Raw genomic sequence first — 23,266 nt, forward strand, 5'->3', positions numbered from 1 at the left:
GCAGGAGCTGTGACGCGGTCAGGCACTCCACTTGGATCAGGATAAGGAAATCCTTCTGACCTGCATGATTTCAGGAGTATCCGGAAACGAGACAACTTGACAGTCCAATGACGGCAGAGGCAAAGAAATGTACCCCATGTCTCAGGTCTCAAGGATCAAAAATGGGTCAAGAGGCTGGGCTAAGACTGCAGTTGGATGAAAATGGATTTTAGCCAAAGGTTAGATATGAGAAAAAAGGTAAACCCGAGATGATCGATTGGATCAGCACAATCCTAATGTGGAAATATATGACCGGGTTTTGTACAATTGTTCAGCTTAGCTTGGCTTAGATAGGGGAATGTAAGATTTAATGTGATAGTTGTGCAAGCATGTACAAGGTTTTTGCGCAACCACATTGGTCGGAAGGTTAGGAAGGTTAGCGCTTGAGGTGACTGCAGGCACGAACACGGGCACAGATGTGACCATTCCTGTTACAGTATCAGTGGCCACGCGTTGGTCCAAGTGTGCCGGGCGACACGCCTTGGGGTAAGCCGGGGCTGTGATTGGTGATCGGCAAATTTACGGTTAAGATGCAGGAACGCACGTTCTTGGGACTTGGAAGTTGGAAGTTGGAAGGGAAGGAAAATAGGGGGTTGAAGAAGAGAATCTGAGAACTCCACTGTTAACTTATGGTGGTTACGTAGAGTATGGAGAACCCCTTAATCTACGGCGTACTAAGTCTACTAAATCTAGTCCGTACTTAGGTTCATTACCCACAAATAATTGTGCTTCATAGTTTGTACCAAAGTATTCTAGAGATCATAGATATACTCCGTAGAATTATCTATGTCATAGAAGCCTTGCGTGTTTGAACCTTCCAATGGATCCTTTAAAGTCAACTAGCTTGTACCTTCAAAGTACCTTTGCATGAAGGAAGGAGGTTAAAAGTATATTCACTGGTTTTAAAGGTACCTGGGAGTTACCGAACGGTGGACATCCTTTACCCCTGAAATGCGCCTAAAGTAACTAGCGTGGGTCCAACCCGGTTACCTTCCTTGACGACTCAAGGGGGTTTTCATTGGTTGGAAACTATTGATTTTTTGGTAACTATTTTTATTTGAAAAATCATTCCAAGTTATACAGATATACGGATGAATTGTTGTTCAACTACTCCCTACGAGATTGATGTATGAATAACCTAGGATATAATAACAGTATCCAATTTAAGGAGCTTCACGTTTTCCATGTCGATCCCGGCCAGAGCGCTCCCTTGGCGCTCTTTTCCAGTGAAATTGTAGCAAAATGTACCAATTGAATCCATGCATGGGTGACTCCATCACAGGCGCTTAACCCCTTTGCATGGGGGAAAAACCCCACTTTATCGACTTTCGTTCCCGTCTGCTTCCTCTTTGCAAACGCAAGAGAAAAGTCGTCGTAGACTTTCTCCTTTTTTTTAAGATTTGTTTTATTGATTTTTTGGCTATCATTCTCCTCCTCTCCCGAAGTCACCTAATAACATCCTTTCCTCTTTGGTCCTCATTGGCGCCTGTCTAACCCCGTGCTAATCGGCATGAGCGACCGTCGATCGATGGCTATTTTTTAGTAGATACGAGGGTTTCATGGCGTCTATCCATACTCGCGGGTCTCCCGCTCCTTCTGTCACCTCCGACGGTTCTTCATATTCCCCCCCGAAGTCTCAGCCGCAAAGGTTTCCTTTGCAGCATGCCATCCCGTCTGGACCTTTGAACTCCCTGACTTTCGATAATCCCCCCATTCCTACGGCTAGAACTCCTTCCCTGTCATCTCTGGAAGGCTCCTTTATATCGCCAAGGAATTCAAACAGGTATGCGTGGAGCCACACACCCCTCCAATTGCGAATGCGCTCTCCCCTTTTTCTTTTACCCGGGGGAAACAAAGAAAACACCCGGTCCCCCAAAGAAAAAGCACTATCGATCACTCCCCAATAGTGTGTGACATGGCCTCTACATGCTGCGACGCTTCCCCAGAATTAGAACACATTACTTACCCTCCTCGCACTTCCCCAGATTCTCCCGCGGCCGAAACTCATCGGAACCCCTCCGCATCGATACGTCTGCCTCTGCCTCTGCCTCATACCTGAGGTCCGTGGTCGAGGACGACGACGACTCCGAGGAGGGTGAGGACTATCTTGACGAAATATACGCGCAACAGTTCTCGAATGGAACCCCTTCCTCCCTCCACAGTCGTCTAGTGAGCGAGCCCTTTATACCGATCCTGGCCTCTCCTCCCGCGACCCAACGGCGCGTCTCGAGTATGGCCTTGCATCCATCCAACCGGCCACCTCTATATATTGATATAGACAATCGGTCGTCCATGGGTCTGGACCCTCGACAACCAAAGACCCCCGGTAACAAAATCAGCTCCTTTTTCGGGTGGAAAGGGAATACTGCTAGCTCCCCCGGCGGCGACTCTTCCAGCACGGAGATCTCGGACGGTGGTCGCTCCCCTATGCCATCGCCAATGCCTCCCCTGGCGAACGTCCCAATTAAAACACCCTCTCCTTACGATACCAGATCCTCCAACTATGGCCTTCCCGCCCGAACTCCGTCGGTCAGTGGTATGAGTGCACAAGATATTATGTACGCGTCCAAATTTGCAGACCTAGAAAATGAATTACGAGAAATCAGCTCCGAGTTGGCGGGCTCCATCCGCCGGGAGATGGAGCTCGAGGATTTGATCGAGCGTCTACAATCCGAGGGACCAGAGTTCAACCGCCGGACAAGTGATTATTTCTCGGACTCCGGTACCAGTTCGGTTCGAATCGCCTCCGATGCGGGTCGTATGGAGGAGGATATGGGCAAGATTCGTCGGGCTGCAGAGCAGGAACGTGCGCAGTTGAAGGTGCAGCTATCACAGAAGCTGCAAGAAGAGCGATTGAAGCGCACCACATCAGAGTCGCACGTTCAGATTCTGGAGAATCAGGTTCAACAGGTATGATAGTCTGGCGAAATAAAGGAACATTCTTTGACTGACCACCCGAATTTAGCTCCGCCGTGAACGAGTCGACCTATCTGATCTTTCGTCCAAGACCCGGGAACTCGAAACCGCCCTCGAAGACACTCGCCGAAAGCTGCTCGAAGAGCGTCAATCTAAAGATAACTTCGAGGATTTGCTGACGGCCATGCGTGTCGAACTGGAGCAGTTAAGGAATGAACGAGATCTGCTTCGGGAAGACAAAGCCCCTGTCCCTATTCAGATTCCTGCCCCTGCTCCTCCTCCTGCCCCCGTCGAAATACAAAACGCACAGGAAACTCAGCGTTTGGTAGAGGAGATTGAAGCTCTCAAGGTCGAAAATGCATCTCTTGCACAGCTACACGGTGGCCGATTTGCGTCGATTGCGGAAGAGGAGGGCGGGTCGAGCAAGCGAAACTCGGCTTTCGGTCTTTCCCGATCAAACTCCCTTGCCCGTAAGCCTACTGGTTTAGCACGATCAGGTTCATTATCACGATCCAACTCGGTGAATGCGCCAAAGGAACGGGAGATTGGAGGTGAAGGGTCACTGGTTGATAAGGTCAAGGACGTTGAAGCCCAACGCGACGCCCTTCACCGCACATTGAGGAGTCTCCTCGATCGTCATTCTCAGCAAGCGCGTGAGTTTGAGAAACGCACCCGTATTATGGAGCTGGAACTTGAGCGCGCTCAGCAGGCCGGCCCTCCCCGCAAGCCCGGGTACGAGAGGGACGTGCAAAGCCTCCGTGATGAGATGAACCACCTTCGCATGCGTGCTGAAGATGCCCTGGATGGCAAGTGGCAAAGCGAGAAAAACCTGGCAGGTCTGAAGATGGATCTTGATCGTGCCGAGCAGGAGACCAGCTCTTTGAGAGTGCTACTCCAGGAACTCGACACGGGTGCCTCTGATGCGCTAGACGCAGACCAAGACACCTTTGCCGAGATCATGGCAACTTCATCGTCTCTCGAGTCTGCCTACCAGAAGCTGCTGGCCGACCGAGAAGCAGTCGAGGCTAGTGTTGGGCCTGATGAATTAGCGGCTGCAGATCAGCTGGGCCATGATGTGCAGCAGCAGTTGGAGATCAACCTTTCCTTGCGCGGTCGGCTGGCATCTGCCATTGACAAGGGTGAGAGAGACCAGCATCTGTCTGTCGAGCGGATCAATTACCTCCAAAATCGTATGAAGGAATACGAGGATGCTCTCTTGCTTGCTCAACACCACTCTGAAGAAGAGATGCATAAACATGAGGAGGAGATCCGTCTGTTGAAGGAAAGTCATAATGCTCAACTGGTGCGGATGAAGACTGGGTCTCGCACCGCTGCTGCCTTCTCACCACGACCCCTGAATGCCCCCTTCAGCACTCGTTCGCCACGTCTAGATCATACTACCAGTGGCGAAGGCGTCCCGCTGGTCGAAGTCGTCCAAGTCGAGATACTCGAGAAGCACGTCAAGAACCTCGAAAGACTTCTCCGCGACGCAGACCTGGAGATGGAAGAAGTGATAGGACGAATGAATCGCGCACAGGTAGATGTGGCCCAACTCCAATCGGATAGGTACGTTTTTAAATTTTTTTATTTTTTCCCCGAGCCCTATCTATTTGACTGGTCGTGTTTCGGGATAGTTGAGAACTAACCATCCACTCACAGGGACGAGGCCCTCCGTCAGACCCGCCAACTCCAAGCGGACATTCAAGCCGAGCGTGATACGTTCAAGACTTTAATGGGCCACGCATGATTTAAGAAAACATTTAGAAAAAATCTGGCGCGCTATCCTTTCTTGGGATCTGAATCTGGATTCAGATATGGATTCGGATTTCCTTTTCCCCATATACCACCACATCTGCATCTGCATCCGGACTTACTGGCTCATACATAATGGGAGCTAGGTTAGTCTTTTGGCGTTGAACTTGAACTTGGCGTTTTATACTTTCTTTCACACCTTTTTTCATTTTGGTGGGTCATATACTCTGGCATATTTTGGATCTTCTGCGCGTGGCATCGCGCAGACTGGTGGATCCGGTTTTCTTCGGTCGCTATATATATGAACCAACCCGACCTGGTTATTAGTAAATAATCTATTGTACAGTCCTCGACTCTGTCGAGAGTCATTCTTTTTATTCTCTTCTGCTTCCTCCTTTCAAACTTCAAATTCAAAGGGTTCGAAGTTACCTCGCGAGAGCTCGCATTGGACTTATGAGTTTTCTTCAAATTAGTATTTCCGCGGTACTCTAAAGCCTTCGAATCTTTATTATTTGATTCTCTTGAAGCTCGGGACTTGGCAAGACACATAGCGGGTTCGAATATTTACCAGACTAAGAATGTGCTACTATTATTCTTGCCTCGTATGCTTCCTCCAGATATCGCACTTTGCTGTCCATCAAAATCTTCCTTTTAAGCTCACACATCTCGCCAATCGTTTTAATGACGTGCAGCCCACATTTGGGATAGCACCTTTGGTCTTCAGCCATATCAAAGCAACATGGCTCATCTTCCAGTCCTTCTTCTCTGCCACACCTTGAACACGCTTAATGATACATCTGTCGGCCTCGGTCAAACCGGGGTGTTGATACGAGGACTGCTTAGATCTCACTGAGCGCTCACCTATCGGACAAGCCAGCCTTCCCGCAAACAAAGGCGACAGGGAATAAGTCCTACACCAGTCCCTTCACAATAACGGTTCATCTCAATCTCTTCCTCGCGGTAGCAGAGATTTCAATAGTTATGCATACTGAGAAACTTGGTTCACTCGTTCTTTTCCACCAGGAACTGCAGCCGCGCGAATTGTGTCGCTTAATCGAGCTCGTACCGAGGTAGCGGATTTTGCCCGCCTGTACGAGGTCATGCAGCGCTTTCATTGTTTCTTCCGGTGGTTTCAGGTAATCATAGCGTTGGGCTTGTGGGAGATCGATGTATTTAGTGCCCAGCCGGGCTAGAGAGCAATTGGCCGCTTGAAAGCTGGTGCTGCGGCTCAAGCCTATAAGCCTTTCAGGGATCAGAACAGGGTTGCAGGTCTAGTTTTTAATATGAATGATAATTATATTCATATTCATTCACCTCTTAGTTCACGTAGTCTTTGCTTTGGTTCATTTCGTCAGGAAAGGTGGCTTCGTTCACGTCCATCTCTTCTCCGATATGCAGGCCACACTTGGTCATGAGCACTAGCTTTTCTCGGGAATGCTAGATCTCTGAATTACCTTGTCAATCATTTTCTCACTGGCTCCGTTTGAGTACGCGTTTGAAGTAAACCATGTGTTGATTCCGTGGTGGTGGGCGGCTTCCAAGACTTTTAGCGAGCCTTCCTCGTTTATAAGCCACGGTGCTGTTGTTTGTGGTGTTCCAAAGCACATTGCGCCCAGTATTGAGAAAGACACTCGCAAACCGGATTTTCAGAGTTGAAAGTATTCAACTTTGGTGTGTTTCAGGGACTTTTTGAGAGAAGATGGGAGAAGATTTCCGTACAAAGTGAGAAGAATTGCCAATTGTAAATAAGCGGAAATTGTCTGTGTTGGATGATATTTTTTGGAACTCATCTTCATTCTTATATCTGCTATTGTTTCTGACATCTTCCTATCTCCATGGACTTTACAGGAAGCGATCAGGGATATAGCATCTTTAATCTTCCATGCCTCGTGGGTATTTCCAAAAGCGGCTAGCGTCATGAGCTTAAATTGGGGTCGTGCTCGATGAGTACTAGCGCATCGTCAAGCAATGGTGAATGATTTATGGTTCAAGAATTAAGACCATTTATTTCAGAGGGACATCTATTTACTTTGATATGGATTGCAAGCCGATATGGTGTTTCGTGTTCAAGAGCACTAGCCCCATGCGCTAGTCTCTCCCGAGCGATATGTCCCTTTTTGCCGACGAGCAGGGTTCCAACATATTACTAGAGGGAAAGAAGTTCCTTTCACAAATGCTTACACTTGCTAGTAAGTTTCGTAGTGACATTGTAGAGATTGTTTTCCCCGAGGTAAATATGTGATCCTAAATCGAACGAGAAAGATCATCCCCGGGTAGGTGTTGGAAGTGGGAACACTTATGAGTCTTAGCTCAGCGGTAGCCAGCCATCTAAAATAGACAAACTTCTCAATAGTACCGAGCCTGCACATATCTTGGGCTCAATTACTCCGTACGCAGTCATAAAATGGCAATCGGCGGAGCTAATCTCATCAACAGGATGACTTACTTCATTTAGTTTAGCGCATCGCCGGCTCAATGAAGCGCGCGCGAACCCATCCGGCTTTCTAAACTCCCGAGACCCATAAAAACACGATCCCAGCCTCAAATTGGTGCCGAATAAAGTAAGGATAAAGGCGCCTTCGGAGATACCCGCCAGGTATACCGATTCAAGGAAGGTGTTCGTCAGCTGCGGCTGGCGGTGACAATCACACTTGGCTAGCAAGGAAACCAGCCCTTCGATTTAGTTAGCTTGTGGGGCTAGCTTGGTATCACCCCCGCAGCGGTCGGGTAGACAACCATTTCCCTCTTGACGCATCTCAACTTTCTCCTGGGAGAAATTCATTCAAAAAAAGCCCTTACATCTGGCTGCCGATAAGGTTCTGCTCGGGTTTCACAAAGATCGGGAGTAGAAAGCGGCCCCACATTCTTCTTTACTTTTCAGTCGGCCCGGTTCCAAGTATATGACCTTGGGGGGTCTAAGCGGTGTCAACATGAGTGAAAACCACGAAAAGGGATCGATTCGGAGGAAGTTGAAGTTTTGGAGAAGACAATCTAAAGGGCCGGAGGTCTTCACGCCTACGATCGTTACGCCTGCGATGGTTAGCACTCCCGGTGGGTTCTTATTTCCAACTTGGCTACCTTGCATCTGCGTGCACACCAATTTTACTAAGGTTAGCTAGACCGCTCACCTGCCTTGTCTGTTTCCCAGGTCTCTATGGGAACGACAGTCCAGGGAGATTCTCCGTCAGCTATAGAAGCAGATGCAACTACCACGCAAGCGGAAAGCATTGCAAAGGACGAACCCACTGCAAATGATGAGCTCATTGCAAAGGATGAACCCATTGCAAAGGATGACCCTATTTCTCTCTGGGACAAGGCGTACGATTCACTGAAGACAGGCCAACCTCGGTTAGTTTCGGACTACGAGGATCTTCTGTCTCGAGTACTCATCCAAAGTAAGAATAGCCAAATGAAGTAACTGGGAGCCGCCTGTAGACTTCCATCATATATCCCTGGTAGCACTGCTAATGCGTGATCATTCAGACGAGTTGCAGACTTCACTCCCTGCCCGTGAAGAAGATGAAAAGCCAGTCAAGAACGAGATCCCCGATGACATCGTCGCGCGTCGTCAAAAGCTACTTCAAATCACAGAACTCGGTCTGAAACATGCGAAAGACACGAAACTCAGTACGACCATTCTTGGACACGAGGTCGTTCTACAGGATATCATATCGACTACAGGCAAAGCCGTGGACTGGGCCTCGACATATGTCAGTGATGCGATAAAGGATGTCCCATATGGCCCCGCTGTCATGGCTGGTATTTCGCTCATCCTACCGCTCCTGATGAACCCTGCCGCCGTGGAAAGTGCCAATCGTGAAGGGCTTTCCTATGTCACCTCGCAGATGCATTTCTACAATGCCATGGAAGCATACTTGCCTGGATTGAACGGCGACATGAAGGATGTTTTAACCACGCGCATTGAGCATCTATATCAACTTGTCATTGAGTTTCAATTAGAGAGTGTGCTCAGATTCTATCGCACCCGAACGAAAAACTATCTTACGGCCATAGTTGACTATGATCAATGGGATGCAAAGCGAAGCCGCATTCAAAAGGAGGAAAGTGATCTGCAGCTGAAACTTAGCAACGCTTTGTCGGCTGAGAGCTCGGGACATCTCAAGAATCTTTGCAAGGAGGCGGAAGAGTCACGTCAGGAGCTGGCCGGTATTCTTCTGGGCATTCTTAATGTGACACAGCGGATGAATCGCCGTTTATCCACTGCTGAGAACCGGAATTGTATAGCAGCATTACAGGCCAGCGATCCATGCGATGACAAGGACCGTATCCAGGTAGAGAAGGGTGGGCTTCATTTGGAGTCCTTCAGGTGGATCTTGGACAATCCAGAGTTTCAGAAATGGAGAGGCAGTGCACACGAACATCTTCTTTGGATCAGAGGAGATCCTGGAAAGGGCAAAACAATGTTGCTCTGTGGCATCATTGACGAGTTAATCGAGTCCGTCGGCAATAAAGGGAACGTTGCCTTTTTCTTCTGCCAGGAACCTGACGACCGGATCAATAGCGCAACGGCAGTACTTCGGGGTCTGATTTACATGCTTGTGAAGCAGCAACGGGTGCTGTTCTCGCATGTACGGGATCGCTTTGATGACTACGGACCAAAGCGTTTTGAAGGCACAAATGCTTGGACAGCATTGTTGAAGATTTTTCGTGCTATTCTCAATGACCCACAACTTCAGACAACTTACCTGGTTATTGACGCTCTTGATGAATGTGCTGACGGCATGGATCAGCTTCTTGGTCTTATTGCCGATTCTTCGTCCAGCAATATGCGGGTCAAGTGGATTGTTTCCAGTCGCAACTGGTCAAATATTGAAAGAAAGCTCCATCAAGCTAAGTTTGAGAGTGAAATATCTCTGGAACTCAACTCGGAAGCAGTATCACGGGCAGTGAAGACATTCGTGCACTTCAAAGTCCAAGAACTAGCTCAGAAAAATGAGTACACTGATGAAACTCGGGCCGTTATTTATCAAAATTTGTCAGAAAAGACCGAGGATACCTTCCTCTGGGTGGCATTGGTCTGCAAAGAACTGGAGAAAGTCCCCGCTTGGCAAGCCAAGAGTGTCTTGGATAGTTTCCCGGACGGACTTGAAGCCCTGTATCACCGGATGATGGTAAAGATACGCACATCGCGAACTGCGAGTTTATGCTATCAAATTCTTTCAGTTGTCTCACTTGCTCGTCTTCCTCTGACCTTGGCGGAACTGGTGACTGTTTCAGAGCTGCCTCCCGACGCATGTAACGAAGAGGCTATCAAAGACATTGTTGGCGATTGCGGATCATTCTTAACGCTAAAAGACGGAGTCACTGTTCGCTTTGTCCACCAATCAGCCAAAGACTTTTTGGTCAAGAGTTGCCGCGAGCAAATCTATAGTTCTGGTATTTTTACTACTCACCGACAAATGTTTTCTCGGTCGATGCAAGCCTTGGCTACAACACTGCGACGTGATATCTGTGGTTTGAAAGAGCCTGGAATTTTAGCCAAAGATGTGGAACACTCACAGTGTGATTTGTTAGACGTGGTGAAATACTCCTGCCTCTATTGGACCGATCATTTAATCGCTAGCGGTCCTGGGGAGGAAGAAGATCTTGGCCTGATTGACATGTTCTTGCAACGTGATTATCTCCATTGGCTAGAAGCTCTAAGTCTTCTCGGGTGCATGTCGACTGGAGTATCATCAATGATGAGACTTGAGAAGTTTCTCATGGTAAGTTCTGCAAAAAACATAGTGTTCATAGCTGACATTTGACCAGGCAAGAAATGTTTCCGATTCCTTGATGGATCGTGCTCACGACGCATGTCGATTCCTACAGCATCATAAATCAACCATTGAGCTCAGCCCACTTCAGGTTTATGCCTCCGCGCTGGTGTTCAGTCCAGTCAAGAGCACTACTAGGCGTCAGTTTGCAGCAGAAGAGCCAGATTGGATCAGTACAAGCCCATTGATGGATGAAAGCTGGGGTGATTGTTTGATGACACTCGATGGTAGCAACGGCTCTCTCCAATCAGTGGCATGGAGCCAGAGTGGGCAGGTGGCCTCCACATCTCATGATGGTACAATCAAAATATGGGATACCGCCACTGGTCTGTGTACTTTGACGCTCAGAAAAGATAGAATACCAGTCTCCTCGGTAAAATGGCGTCGCGACAACAAGCTCGCCACAGTCTCTGCTGATGGCACAGTCGTCCTCTGGGACACTTCTCTTGGTATAAGTATCCTGACACGTAAAAGTGAAAGCATACTACTTCCTAGAAGCGAGCGCATCGTCACATTGAAAGGCTATTTCACGTTGGAATCCAAGAGTTCTATTTTCAGTTTCAAGGACACTCTCGAATCATTTATTTCGGCGGCCTGGTCGCACGATGAAAAGCTTGCTTTGGCTGACACGGACGGAAGGATTCACATATGGGATTCTCTCCGTGATAAATGCCCACCACCTCTCGATGGCCATGACTCAAAGATCTTTTCTATGGCGTGGTCTCGTGATGGCAGACTCGCATCAGCCGCAAGTGACGGATCTATCAAGATCTGGAACATGACCCCCAACAAAAAAATTCAAACCATTTTTGCTCACGATCAGGTAATCTATTGCGTGGCCTGGTCTGAGGATGGTTCAAGACTGGCATCCGCTTCAATGGATAACACGATAAAAGTCTGGAACACAGAGACGGGTCAGTGCACTACGCGGATTCAAGCCCAGACTAAGTGGATTCGTGCACTTGCCTGGTCACCGGATGGCAGACTTGCAGGCGCCGATAACGAAACAATCAAAATCTGGGACCCTATCACCGGTTGGTGTTTGTCTAGACTTGAAGGACATAGTCATCAAGTCTGGTCTCTATCTTGGACGGCGGATGGAACTCGGCTCGCATCAGCTTCGCGAGACGGATCGGTCAAGGTTTGGGACGTAGCCAAGCGCGAGGATAAAATCGCGTCTCAAGGCCACAGCCACACAGTCAATGCCGTGGCCTGGTCACCGGATAAAACTCTATTTGCGTCGGCGTCGGATGATCATACGATCAAGATCTGGAAAATAAGCAGTGGAAAATGTCTATGGACCTTGACCGGTCACAGTCACAATGTTGTCACGATCGCTTGGTCCAATGATGGATTCAAACTTGCATCAGGCTCGGAGGACAAGATGGTAAAAATCTGGGATACAACAGCAGGACATTGCATCACGTCGCTTGAAGGCCACGATGGTGCTGTGCGCTCAGTAGCGTGGTCTAAGGATGGCTCAAAGATTGCATCAGCCTCTGATGATCAAAGCATCAACATCTGGGATTCCAATGGTGGCCCGCCTAGCCTGACGTTAAAAGGGCATACAAATTGTGTTGGCACAGTAGCCTGGTCCGAAGATGGGACCCGACTCGCATCTGCTTCTCGGGATAGATCGATCAAGATCTGGGAGACTAGCACCGGCAACTGTTTGTCCGGTTTCAAAAGCGACAATTTCTTCACTCGTCCCTTGTCTTGGTCCAAAGATGGAATGACACTTGTATCTTCATCTGATCTCTACAAGAACATCCAGATTTGGGATGTGGTGAATGAGAAATCGATGCTGACACTTGACTTAAATCGAGAGATCTTTTGGTCTCAATTTGACGAGTCGCAGCCACATATTCTGCATACAGATATTGGTTCTTTTGATTTGAATCCCACTTTGCTTGCCGAAAGTGTGGAGCCTGGCTCAATCACTTCCAAGCCAGTTTTGCCTCAGGGATATGGTGTTGACGAGACTGGATTATGGATTACGTATCGTGGTGAAAGGCGACTCAGATTGCCATCGGAATATAAGATTGGATGCTCTGCCATTCTTCCTGGTAGGATTGCTATTGGATGTAATTCAGGGCGTGTGTTGATATTTGGAACCGCTGAGGCCTAGTATAGTTGGAAATTTGTCATAATATACTAATGCGAGAAATTTAAGCTGTTTTATGATATTTTCGTATGTAGCTTCTATTGACACTCACCCAATCTAGCCACTAACTTCCAATGTTACTACTTGATGGGTCTACCACAACTTTGTTCAATTCGTGCCGCGTCTTGTCCACCCAGCGCATCCGCCATAGCTATTTGACTTGAGATTCATTTATTGTATATAGTAAAGCTGTTGCCTTTCTTGTCACTAAGGCCAGTCCCTTCCCAGATTCTCATTGGTGGGTTTGTTTCGCCGAAATCCAGATCTCATCTTGTACCTGCAAGTCCGAAGAGGTGGAAAAGAATCCACCCAATTACCAAACTCGGTGCATTGGGGTGGGGACAGTGGCGATCGTGCAGCTCGACATTTCTCAATTGTTTCCAGTTATTTAGCGCCTGAAGCTTGAGTACGGGATGCTGAAACGGGGCCAGACTAATTCAATACAGATTAATTAGAGTAAATCCATGCAAGATTATGTGTGCTAAATATAAGTGAGGTTCTTGTCACAGTTCCTCGAATGGGATCGTCTCTTTAAGCGCTCAAACAGGCATTACTATAAACGGTAATTGATGTGATCCCCACTCTTTTTCATGTCAGATGATCGTTTCTGTGAGTCATGTGAGATGTAAGGCGAATAGATGCAAATAATCTGGGGAATTACAGACACATTTTTGACCAGCAAAAAAATTGGGGAAGTAAATTAAGTGGATATAGCTATGTACATGATCCTATTTTGTTCCATCATCGGGTAAAGTTCGTCATCATTAAGTCGTAAAGTCTGTAAGGTAAGAATTGGTGGTAAGTTCGTGGAGAGTGGCATGATGGAAGGATTTCCACACTAGGCGCCAATAGGTTGAACGACGGCACAAAGATTCCGATCCATGTAATTTTCGGTGAGATCACTCTCCGGGAGGATCTCAGATGATGTGACCAGAGGTTCTTTGTCTTCGGGTGTGACTTGCATGACAATGGTGTTTGATTTTTGGGTCTTTTGCCGGATCTTGAGCTCGTTCATCTTCTTGTGCTCGGAGTCATCCTCGGACTCGGACTCGGATTCTTCGAATTCAAAAGAGCTGATGCGTGACTTCATGTCATTTTCTGTCCAGAGGACGGAGCCACAGTGAAGTCGGAAGTGTGCCACGCAGCGGCGGAGGTCTGGGTCGGGAGCGGTGGCTTCACGGGCCAACTTCTCCTTGGAGATGACTGTGAGTTTGTATGGAAGAGCATTGCGGTTTGCCATCGGTGGCCAACGTTTTCTGATGTTCTTTTGAAAGTTGGGAAGAGAAGGTCGTGGTGATGGTGTAGCGGGTGTGTCGATGCCCATGGCAACGGTCATACTGGTGACTTGGACGTGTTTGTTGATATAGTTTTGAGTTGATTGAGTTGGATTGAATGTGTTTTAACCCCAGATGTTGATTATGCGGTAGATGTATGCGGTAGATGTATGCGGTAGATGTATGCGATCAACTGAATTGGTTTAAGAGAGGTGAAAAAGTTTGGCAGGAGGGAGTTTTATAACCGATCGAGCTTTCCCAAGTACAAGAATCTTCTGGAGCGGGTCAGCAGGAACTCCCCACTTTTCACACATCCGGGTACCCGTTCTAGACCTTTGGTCCGGCTTGATGGCTTTTATGGCTTCCACGCTAGAGAAAAACCTGATTGTCACTTTATTGACCCCGCTGAGGTCAATCGATCGAGAATTCCAGACTTCAACATTGCTTTTCCCGTCCCGTCAATCAGACAAAAGATGTGAACATATCGACAGGGAACAAGTTGCAAAGAGGCGAAAACGGGCGAACAGAGGTGGGTCTTATGGATTTGACCCAGTTTAATTGATCAGACGATACCGCGAAATTTTTCCAAATTTTTTCCAAATTTTCCTAGTGGAGAACCCTTCCGTAGCTTATCTTCGAGAATAGAAACGCCACTCGGGGAACCTGCTCTGAACACTTAGGATCTCCACGGATTACCGAGTCTGGAAGGCCGAACTCCCTCAACATCGTGAAACTTTGGCCAACACACGACTAGACACACCTCACACATATTCTTACTCTTTCCTTTTATTACTTTTATTCTTTCCTTTTACCGGTTTATCTTATTTCAAATTACTCCGCATTTATTTAGAACTCCCTTCTGCCCCCCCCCAATCGAAGTCTAGATCGAACTGGAAAACCCCTGAAATGGCGTGACTGTGACTCAGCATTTCTTGGCGAATTTCCTCTTATGTAATCCGTTTTCATCCACTGTCACTCCACTTGAGTTCCACACTTCACTGCCTCTTCTCCGCACCCCCCCATGGCACGACCTTTTTTTCTGGAAATACTGTATGCAAGGCCTCGCACCTGCTCATGAAACGTGTTCTCCGCTGGATGGATCTTCTCATGAGTGGTCATAGCAAGGGGATGCAATATGTATTGCTCATATGATCCCCCTTCCCCTTCACCGCTCGGTGATAACATTGAGCGAACCCTCGACTCCACTCTGCGCCATCCGCAAACGGGCCCTGAGGATCCGAAAACCGCAACTTTACTAATATTATTGATCATCCTTAAGTACAACCTACACCGTCTTCGTCCGACAGAAATCAGAGCCTGCCAACGAAAATGTTTTCATTCAAAATCCCACCTTGCCGATCTTTGACCAAGACGAAAGTGCCAATAATTACGGAATAAAAGCAAAAACAAATTATTGATGCGAGTCGAACGCACTCGCTAGCGCTGAACTTTCCGAACAAATTGTGAAGAATCACTTCCCCGCAATCTTTAGGTGAAAGATGCAAGCACGTGGACTATGATTCCCGAACGGACCTTGTTCTCAACGCCTGCTCCGTGCTTATCCCAATATAACCGTCCTTGGCAGTATGCCGCTTCCCCGGCATATATACTTCTCTGGTCTGAGCGACAAATGATTCAACAAAGCTAGTTTGTAGAGATGTGGGATCATGTGGAACGGCACTTCTACCCTGTCTAAGAACTCGGGAGGTTCTCCGCAGGCTCTTGGATGCGACTTCCGGAAGGTCATCAGAGCAATTCAAAGTCTTATCATACTGGAAGAATTCTTGCATGGCGCTTTCGTCACGTCAATATGGAATCTCGATTTGATGACACCTACTCCAGCCTTCGGGAATGTGGCTGTGAGTCGTGAAGCCCCTTGGGACAAGCTCACGTCCTGCTTCTAAGAGCGGTTGCATTAAAACATGGTTTCGCTCGATACTCGAGCGGCCGATTTACTCATTCTAATGTCTAGGAACAAAACTCGGGCTTCGGCTCTGCAGGCGATACTACTAATCGATGGCACTTTTAAGTTGCTACAGCTATCGCAGTACTTGATCTGTCAGATCCTCGACTATTTCTAGTTTCTTATGGCCACTATTGTGTATTCCCATGCATCAAACCCGACATTCATCAATAAAATAGCACATGCTCACCTCAGGAAAAGGAATGAAATGGTCATTCGATTACTCACTGCGAACTGCATTACATTTCAAGGCCCCATGCGCGGGAACGAAGCCTTCTTTAGGACTTGTCCTTGACCTTGGCCTATGAGCTTTTTACCTGGTTATACTCAAAATTACCATCAAATGTCAGAGACTGTCAAGGTGCTCTATGCGATAAATTATTCAAATGTTAGTTTGCTTGTCCATAAATACATAGCTCTCTCCTGATCAAGTCCTGAACAACTCATTTGCCGTATCTCGCCTTTGAACCTTCGTATTGTTCTTTGTACCCACATCCATGACTACCCAAGTACCAACATTCTTATTCCATATCCCTGAAAGAAAGAAAATGTCCTTATGGTATACCCTACTGCTGGGTCTGTTTGACATGATGCCGGGACTAAACCCTGCTGCGCATGGATCGGGGGATGTGCCCTGGTATATCAAGGTTAAATAGTATAACTGGGTCTGAAGTAATCAAAAGTTTACTGTTACCAAGTAATATCCACCGCGTCAAGAGATCTTCTATTGTCCGATTGTAAACTCCGTCAAATACGAAAAATGCTACCTATTAAGTCAATCTTGGAAACCGAAGCTCCGACGGAGTTCCAGACTGGGAATACTCCGAAAACCGCATGTATGTAGAGAGTACCAACAAGTCAGGATTCAAATGCCGTGCATGATCATGTTCATCCTCTACAAAGCAAACCACGGTCTCTCTAAACCCTTGATTATCCCAAAATCCTCAACCCAGAAATACTTCGATCTGCATGATAGCGAATGACTTTCTCAACGTCGTGCTGCGAATGCTGATCGACTAGTCATGGGTCCAACTCAGCCCCGCCCTAATGCACGTCGCCTCCCGGCTTTCATTCTGCATCCTGAAACATCCCTGGCTCCCTGGCTCCCACTAATGCATGGGCGCGACCGATAACTGCCCGATCTAGCCTCGCTAGCACGAATCGACAATCGTAAGCTCGCTTCGATCCCGCTGTGAAAAGGTAAAATCAAATCCGGGTGTCCATCGATTCCGGTACATAAGTCACGAAATCTTCCGTTCTATCCTCGGGTGTAAGAACTTAACCCAAAGACTCGGGGTACCTCAGTTGGGTCTGATGCGTGTTACATTCGAGAGAGTGTGTGCGAAATGGGTCACTGTGACTGGTTGAGATTGAGGTTCCTCTTTCCCTGAACTTTCGATCTACATTTCTGAGCTGATTGGGACGGTAATGGACGGTGGGGACGGCGAGTTTGTCTCGTCTCAGTTAGGCGATATTTTAATAGAGTTTTGGGTTTACCGTTGACGCTATACCAAGTACGTGATAGATCAGGCTGTTTTCTATTTTTCCATTTTCTCTTGGATGCCCTATTTGAGTCGAGATGTGTTCCGTGAAACGCGTGGTCTGTTTTCCTCTAGACGCGCAACACTAGCGATATCAAGCAAACGCTCGTTATAGTAAGAGCCCATGGATATAGCACCAAAGACAAGGAAATAAAGAGCAAAGAACAGGGGAAAAGAAAGTGAAACCCCTCGATTATTTCAATAATTTACGTGGCTCGGTGATGCGCGTGATTGTTCCACATGCCACGGGGTTTCTAGCTTATATTTTCCTGTCGAATAAGACTTCGTTTCACATGGTACATTGCCGCTTTTGGATATACCATGGCGTCGTCCTTTGTGTAGGTTACTTTGGGATTCATTTTGTCCCAAATACTTCGATTGTAAAGAAGCTTTTTTTTTTGTGATGAGCCACTCTTGTTGATTTGCCACTTCCTGGTGCCTGGTGCTGCCGTTGCATTTTGAGAAAGAGGCATCCAGGTCCCTTACGTGAGCCTTTGTGATCAGCCCCCAATGTCAAAGAATGCTGTGATGGCGTCTGTCAACTTGTCATCCATCTAGGCATCACATTGAGCTGACGAATGTGGCTATTCCTCTTCTGGTCAATGAAGGTGCCCCACCGGCATGTCAAGATTGCCGGGTCCTGTAAGGAAACCTTTCGGCATAACTTATCAATGCAGGATGACATCTGGGTTGAAAGAATGTATGATTCGATGCATACTAATCATAATGACTGGATTATCGAGAAAGAATATGTGCGTGTAGTGGGTATACTTTGTTTTATATTACTCGTATCGGCCTGCATCCACTTACTCATATCTTTGATATCGCCTTTTGAGGCGGGTACAGATTGGGTTAGGGACCGGCCCTGCATTGATGCGAGCACCTAGCACGAGGGAGCCAGTCATTCCCCGAATCGGGACCTGCAGAGTCACCTTCTGTCTTCTTCCAAAGTCCCAGAGTTGCGTACTCTCTGTGTGACAAGGCCATTTGCCGAAGCCGAGTGTGTAAACGGTAAGGCTGCGAGTCGGCTGCTGTGAGACCCGGAATCTCCATGAAACGCAAGGCTAGCTCATTATTTCCATTTTGGACGGCGTACATAGTGATTCCTTGGGTAGTCGGAGCGTCGTTTATTGTGTAACGCTGTGCGTCTTCTTGACCGACCTTGTAAAGTGGATGTTCTCGGTCTATCAGAGTCTAGCGGAGATCGCGCGTCTAGGGTATTTGTAATTGGCTTCCTATTGCACGCATGGACCGTTAATCTTCTCAAGTGACCGTCTTTTCTGGGTCATCTGCTTCTCTGGGAACGCACTAGACCCGGCGGGGCTCCTGTGCAGATTCGAAAATTCAACCATTCCAATCCTGGCGAGTGAACCGATTGCAGGATGAAGTATAGGATCCATGGATGAAGTGTGATTGAAGGTGATGATACCACATCACCCTTTGTTTCATCAACTTCTCAATCTGGTTATCTCGACCGTTTCCTTGGGGTATCCTGGATATCCACTGGATTGTTCCAGGCGCACGAGCACTTTCATCTCCGTGGTTCACTGAGATTCGCTAGCTCATCTCCGGCTGACAAGATGCGGCCTGAGCTCAAGAATCCATGGAACTCTAGTCTCTCGCTCTTTTTCGGTTCACGGATCTTAATGCCAGAGCTCCACCGAGGTGTTTGTTCTATTCTTTTTTATCCCCGGGGATTCTCGCCTGACAAGGGACACCGGCAAAGAAAATCAAATGCCTCTTGTATTGTTATCCTTCCGATATAATCCGATTAACTATTTATCCCGTGCAGGAATGGGCCCCATGCCCATTTAACTTCTGCATAATCTGATGAAGACCATGTCTTCCAGATTACCGTGGAAATTAATCCTTCTAAATGCTTCTCTTTTTCATATTTCCTGTTCCTTTTTTAGATCGGATGATGATTCCCATGGTAGTGTTTTTAAGACACCTCAAGTTACACGATTCTAGGCTTGGGGCGATCCAAAAGCGGGAAAAAACCTATCACAGTGAAAACTTCCCTTGTGTGATGAAGAAGAAGACACTTTAGGCATGTAAAAAAAGGGGACTTATAGTCAAGAGCTTGGGATGTTATATAGGTCTGAATTTCTAAGAATTTGGCAATCTGCTTCATTTCTCTCTCTTCTCTCTCTTCTCTTAAAATCTAGTTGGAATCTATTACCTATAGTACTACCAAAGTTCAAACCAAACCTGTACGACCGTTACTGCTTAAAACTTCTGTTCCTTTTCATTTTCCTGTTGCTCACTGACACTTTCTCAGGGTCCATCATCTCTGCCAACCCCATCGGTATTTCGATCGTTGTCCCACCTCGGGAAAATCGCCCTCCGCTCGAGCCATCATCACTAGTTCCACTATACAGGATCTCATTTGTCTTGCAAAGGCCCTGAGCCCGGCCCTGCGCCATACCCGCCTCCCAGAACAAAAAGAACACCCTGCCCCCTCCAGATCTAATACTTTGTGGAATCGTGGACAATACTCGATCTTCCTATTAGCTAGGGTCTTACAACGTTGATTTTTACTTCCTTTGTCCTTTCGGGCCCCCGCGGCTGATCCCGAATCCTCTCCGGCCTTGCATACGCTTCAAGAACCTGTTTTTCCGTCATCATTCTCGCTTTGTTTCTTTGTCCTTTGTCGACTTTTCTATACTTTTTTATTATCTGCATTTTGGGTTTACATCCGGCAATCTTTCCCGCTGATCTGATTAGGTGGTGGGTCCTCTAGGAATCTTCTATGATACATTTCATTCTGATTTGGTTGATTCAACTTGCTGTTTTTTTTACTCCAACTGTCCCCATTCCCGTGACCAATCACGCGAGGCATTCCACTCTACCCCCTTGCACCATTATACTTTGAATATCCCTTAAGACTGTGTGGTTTCCGCGTGTTGGCCTTTTTGTGTGATTTGACTGGAGACTTCCCCTCCTTTTCAAAAAAAGAGTCAAAACGCCAAGAAGCCAAAGTCCTGAAGAATATCAAGTTGATTATATAACTTCTATCACGTGAAGTTTGATTCTTCGGGCCACAGAAAAGAAACTTCAGGCATCACTCAGGCAAACATCCAACTTCACCACTCACCACTCACCGCCTCGCCCCTCTCAAACCTTGGAAGTTCCAATATTCCCAAACTCCCGGAAAGATAGAGCTGCGCTGTTCACCTGTTCCGTTGTGATCGACCTGACCCATCCTGCATGCAAGCCTAGTTTATCCGCCCTCTCTTTGCGCCACCCCCCTTCGCGACCTGACTTTCTATCGAACGCGTCCTTTTGTCTTCTTCCCGTCGCGCGCCTTCGGCCTCTAGGCCGTCCGATTTTCCACTATGTATGGCACACCTCACTCCCTCTCAACGATGAATGGTATTGGAGAGGTCGTTGATGGCTCGGGTACTATCGACCCGACAAACCTGAGCAATTCAGGTATGTGAATTTCACTTTCTCCTGCGCTCCTGATAAGAACACTTTACCCTACCTTTTCGGCACTGGTCATGTTTTGGCTTTCCCATCGCGGCATGTCGCGTGTCATCGGCTTTTTGGATGAACGGTCGGCGAGATGATCATCATTCGCTTGCTGTAATCCCCGTCACCTCCCAGACTGATGCCCCTCCTAGTCTCTGTTCTGCCGGTGCCATCCCCTGCAGAAGCAATCCCCCGTGGTATCAAGCGTACTCGTACTCCAGATCGCAATGGGAATGGCCATACAGAAGGAGATCAGGATGATGGTACGTGCGCAATTGGGCGCCATGTTGCCTGCCATCTTGTCATATTTGGAGACCGCTGCACTTCACGCTTTTCTTGGAACCCGCATTTAGCTTCACATTATATAACAGGGTATGCTGACCAAACGTATCCATTCCAGAGGACCAAGGTCGTCGCAAGCGAGGCCGTCCACCGAAGATTCCGCGGGCAACCTCTAACGACCATCCATCTGGCACTCCGATTCAAACCCCACAGATGCAAGCCCGTCCGCTTCCCCATAATGCCGGATCGCCAACTCTTGCATCGCCCCAAGACAAGACTACCCCGACAAAATCGCTGGTCAAGGCCCTTCCAACGGTTCGAGATCACACGTCCGATCAGCTGAACGATGAGGGTGACGAATACATCCCAAAGGATTTCGACGATGCGGGAGAGACCAAGGTTGATGCCATGGGATACCTGCAGGGTACTCGTGAATACAAATGTCGGACCTTCCGCGTACCCCATAGAGGTACCAAATTGTTCATGTTGGCGACAGAATGCGCAAGGGTATTGAATTATCGTGATTCGTATCTACTGTTCAACAAGAATCGGTCTCTACACAAGATAATCGCATCACAAGTCGAAAAGGATGATCTCATTCAACAAGATATTCTTCCTTATTCTTACCGGTCCCGTCAGATTGCGATTGTGTCCGCCCGATCCATGTTCCGGCAGTTCGGGAGTCGCGTCATTGTCAATGGTCGGCGGGTTCGCGATGACTACTGGGAAAGCAAAGCGAGGAAACAAGGTTTCACCGAGGACGATCTAGCGGGTGAGAAGCGTCCGGGCGCGGCCAAGGTCCGAGATGGATCTGCGGCAGATACCACGACCTCCAGTCTACTGCCGGCCCTTCCCCATAACGATGTTATCTTCAGCAATACGGTCGAGCCACTACCTCCTGGCCTCTCCTTGGATGTGTCAGATGTTTCTCCCTCCCTAACCCAGCTTCCTATGATACACCTGGCGACAACGGATGACCCTCGACTCCGGGACTATAACAGTATTCCTCGTGCCCGCCAAGAGCTGACTGGTCAGACCTACCACGATCGCACTCAGCCCAGCTCGGGTTCAGAGATCCTCAATCAAGCCCAACACGCCGCTGAGTTCAACAAGATTTTGGGGTCACAGAGAAGCTATCGTCGGAAGGGGTTGGAGGAGTTTTATTCAAAGCCCCGCGAGGCCCCTGAGACAGAGGCCCAGTCAACCACTGCTCTTGAATCTGGCCTTTCTGTGTCACAGCCTATTCAACCTCCTCAGATTCAACCTGCAGGTATGGGCAACCCGGCTCATGTACAGCACGCCATGCCTCATCTTGCCACAATGCCACACCAGGCTTTCCATCAGCAGACACATCAGCAGTCGATCGGCCAGTCACCAGTTAGAGGAATACCAGCGGGCATACAACCCAATCTCATGCACCAAAGATCCAATCCATCCATATCGGCCGCTATCGGTCAGGCCCCCTATGGCTACCCTCAACAGCAGCAGCAGCAGCAGCAACAACAACAGCAGCAGCAGCAGCAGCAGCAGCATCAGCAACAGCAGCAGCAACAACAACAACAACAGCAGCAGCAGCAAATGTGGGGTCGGCCACCACCGCAACCACAGCAGTCACCTATGTCTTCAGGTCAACAGGGTGTGAATATGGCTCAGTATGCCCAGCAATTAGCTGCGGCTTCGCAGCAACCGTCGGCCCTTCACCATGCTCAGCAGCCTCAACAATCCCCCCGCAACGTGCCCCAGATGCCCCAGCAGTACCATCAAATGCAGCATCCACAGGCTCAACAGCAGAATATGGGAGGCATGGGTTTCCCAGGAGGAAACCCTGCCGCTTACCAAGGCATGGCACGGGCAATGTATCCTCAGGCTCAGGGAGGACCAGGTGGTCAGGCCTATATGGCTGCCAACCCTCAGCAGGCCGGTATGGCGATGGGCATGGGCGCAGCTGGTATGCCAGGGTGGCCTGCTGGCGCTGGCGCACCAATGCAGCCAGGCCAACCTCAACCAGGTCAGTCAGGAAGCCCATTGGGCGGATGGTCAGGTTACTAGATTTCGAGTTGGCGTCATCTAGAGAGGGCGTTTTG

General features: G+C 48.1%; 6 protein-coding genes across 6 annotated transcripts; 3 read left to right on the forward strand and 3 right to left on the reverse strand.

Annotated features, from left to right (window-relative positions):
- Positions 1 to 1,965: 1,965 nt before the first annotated feature.
- Positions 1,966 to 4,702, forward strand: N7520_000576 (uncharacterized protein; the record flags this gene model as incomplete). The annotated part of the gene is made up of 3 exons (XM_057134511.1): positions 1,966 to 2,949; positions 3,005 to 4,521; positions 4,615 to 4,702. 3 exons carry the CDS (start codon positions 1,966 to 1,968, stop codon positions 4,700 to 4,702), a joined length of 2,589 nt encoding a protein of 862 aa, XP_057000447.1.
- A 642-nt stretch (positions 4,703 to 5,344) lies between these two features.
- Positions 5,345 to 6,314, reverse strand: N7520_000577 (uncharacterized protein; the record flags this gene model as incomplete). Its single annotated transcript, XM_057134512.1, is given in 5 exon segments — positions 5,345 to 5,542; positions 5,578 to 5,661; positions 5,697 to 5,978; positions 6,034 to 6,144; positions 6,162 to 6,314. The coding sequence occupies 5 exon segments, from the start codon at positions 6,312 to 6,314 to the stop codon at positions 5,345 to 5,347; spliced, it is 828 nt and encodes a 275-aa protein (XP_057000448.1).
- A 1,547-nt stretch (positions 6,315 to 7,861) lies between these two features.
- N7520_000578 (NACHT-domain-containing protein) lies at positions 7,862 to 12,612 on the forward strand (the record flags this gene model as incomplete). Its single annotated transcript, XM_057134513.1, has 3 exons — positions 7,862 to 8,102; positions 8,191 to 10,433; positions 10,480 to 12,612. 3 exons carry the CDS (start codon positions 7,862 to 7,864, stop codon positions 12,610 to 12,612), a joined length of 4,617 nt encoding a protein of 1,538 aa, XP_057000449.1.
- An 874-nt stretch (positions 12,613 to 13,486) lies between these two features.
- Positions 13,487 to 13,984, reverse strand: N7520_000579 (uncharacterized protein; the record flags this gene model as incomplete). The annotated part of the gene is made up of 1 exon (XM_057134514.1): positions 13,487 to 13,984. The coding sequence occupies one exon, from the start codon at positions 13,982 to 13,984 to the stop codon at positions 13,487 to 13,489; it is 498 nt and encodes a 165-aa protein (XP_057000450.1).
- A 4,294-nt stretch (positions 13,985 to 18,278) lies between these two features.
- On the reverse strand, positions 18,279 to 18,524 carry N7520_000580 (uncharacterized protein; the record flags this gene model as incomplete). Its single annotated transcript, XM_057134515.1, has 1 exon — positions 18,279 to 18,524. One exon carries the CDS (start codon positions 18,522 to 18,524, stop codon positions 18,279 to 18,281), a length of 246 nt encoding a protein of 81 aa, XP_057000451.1.
- Positions 18,525 to 20,764: 2,240 nt separating this feature from the next.
- N7520_000581 (putative nuclear localization protein) lies at positions 20,765 to 23,231 on the forward strand (the record flags this gene model as incomplete). Its single annotated transcript, XM_057134516.1, has 3 exons — positions 20,765 to 20,861; positions 21,053 to 21,163; positions 21,301 to 23,231. The coding sequence occupies 3 exons, from the start codon at positions 20,765 to 20,767 to the stop codon at positions 23,229 to 23,231; spliced, it is 2,139 nt and encodes a 712-aa protein (XP_057000452.1).
- Positions 23,232 to 23,266: the final 35 nt, after the last annotated feature.

This window comes from Penicillium odoratum, assembly GCF_028828045.1.
Source record: "Penicillium odoratum strain IBT 22623 chromosome Unknown utg000001l_segment0_segment0, whole genome shotgun sequence".
In the NCBI taxonomy this organism is placed as follows: domain Eukaryota; kingdom Fungi; phylum Ascomycota; class Eurotiomycetes; order Eurotiales; family Aspergillaceae; genus Penicillium; species Penicillium odoratum.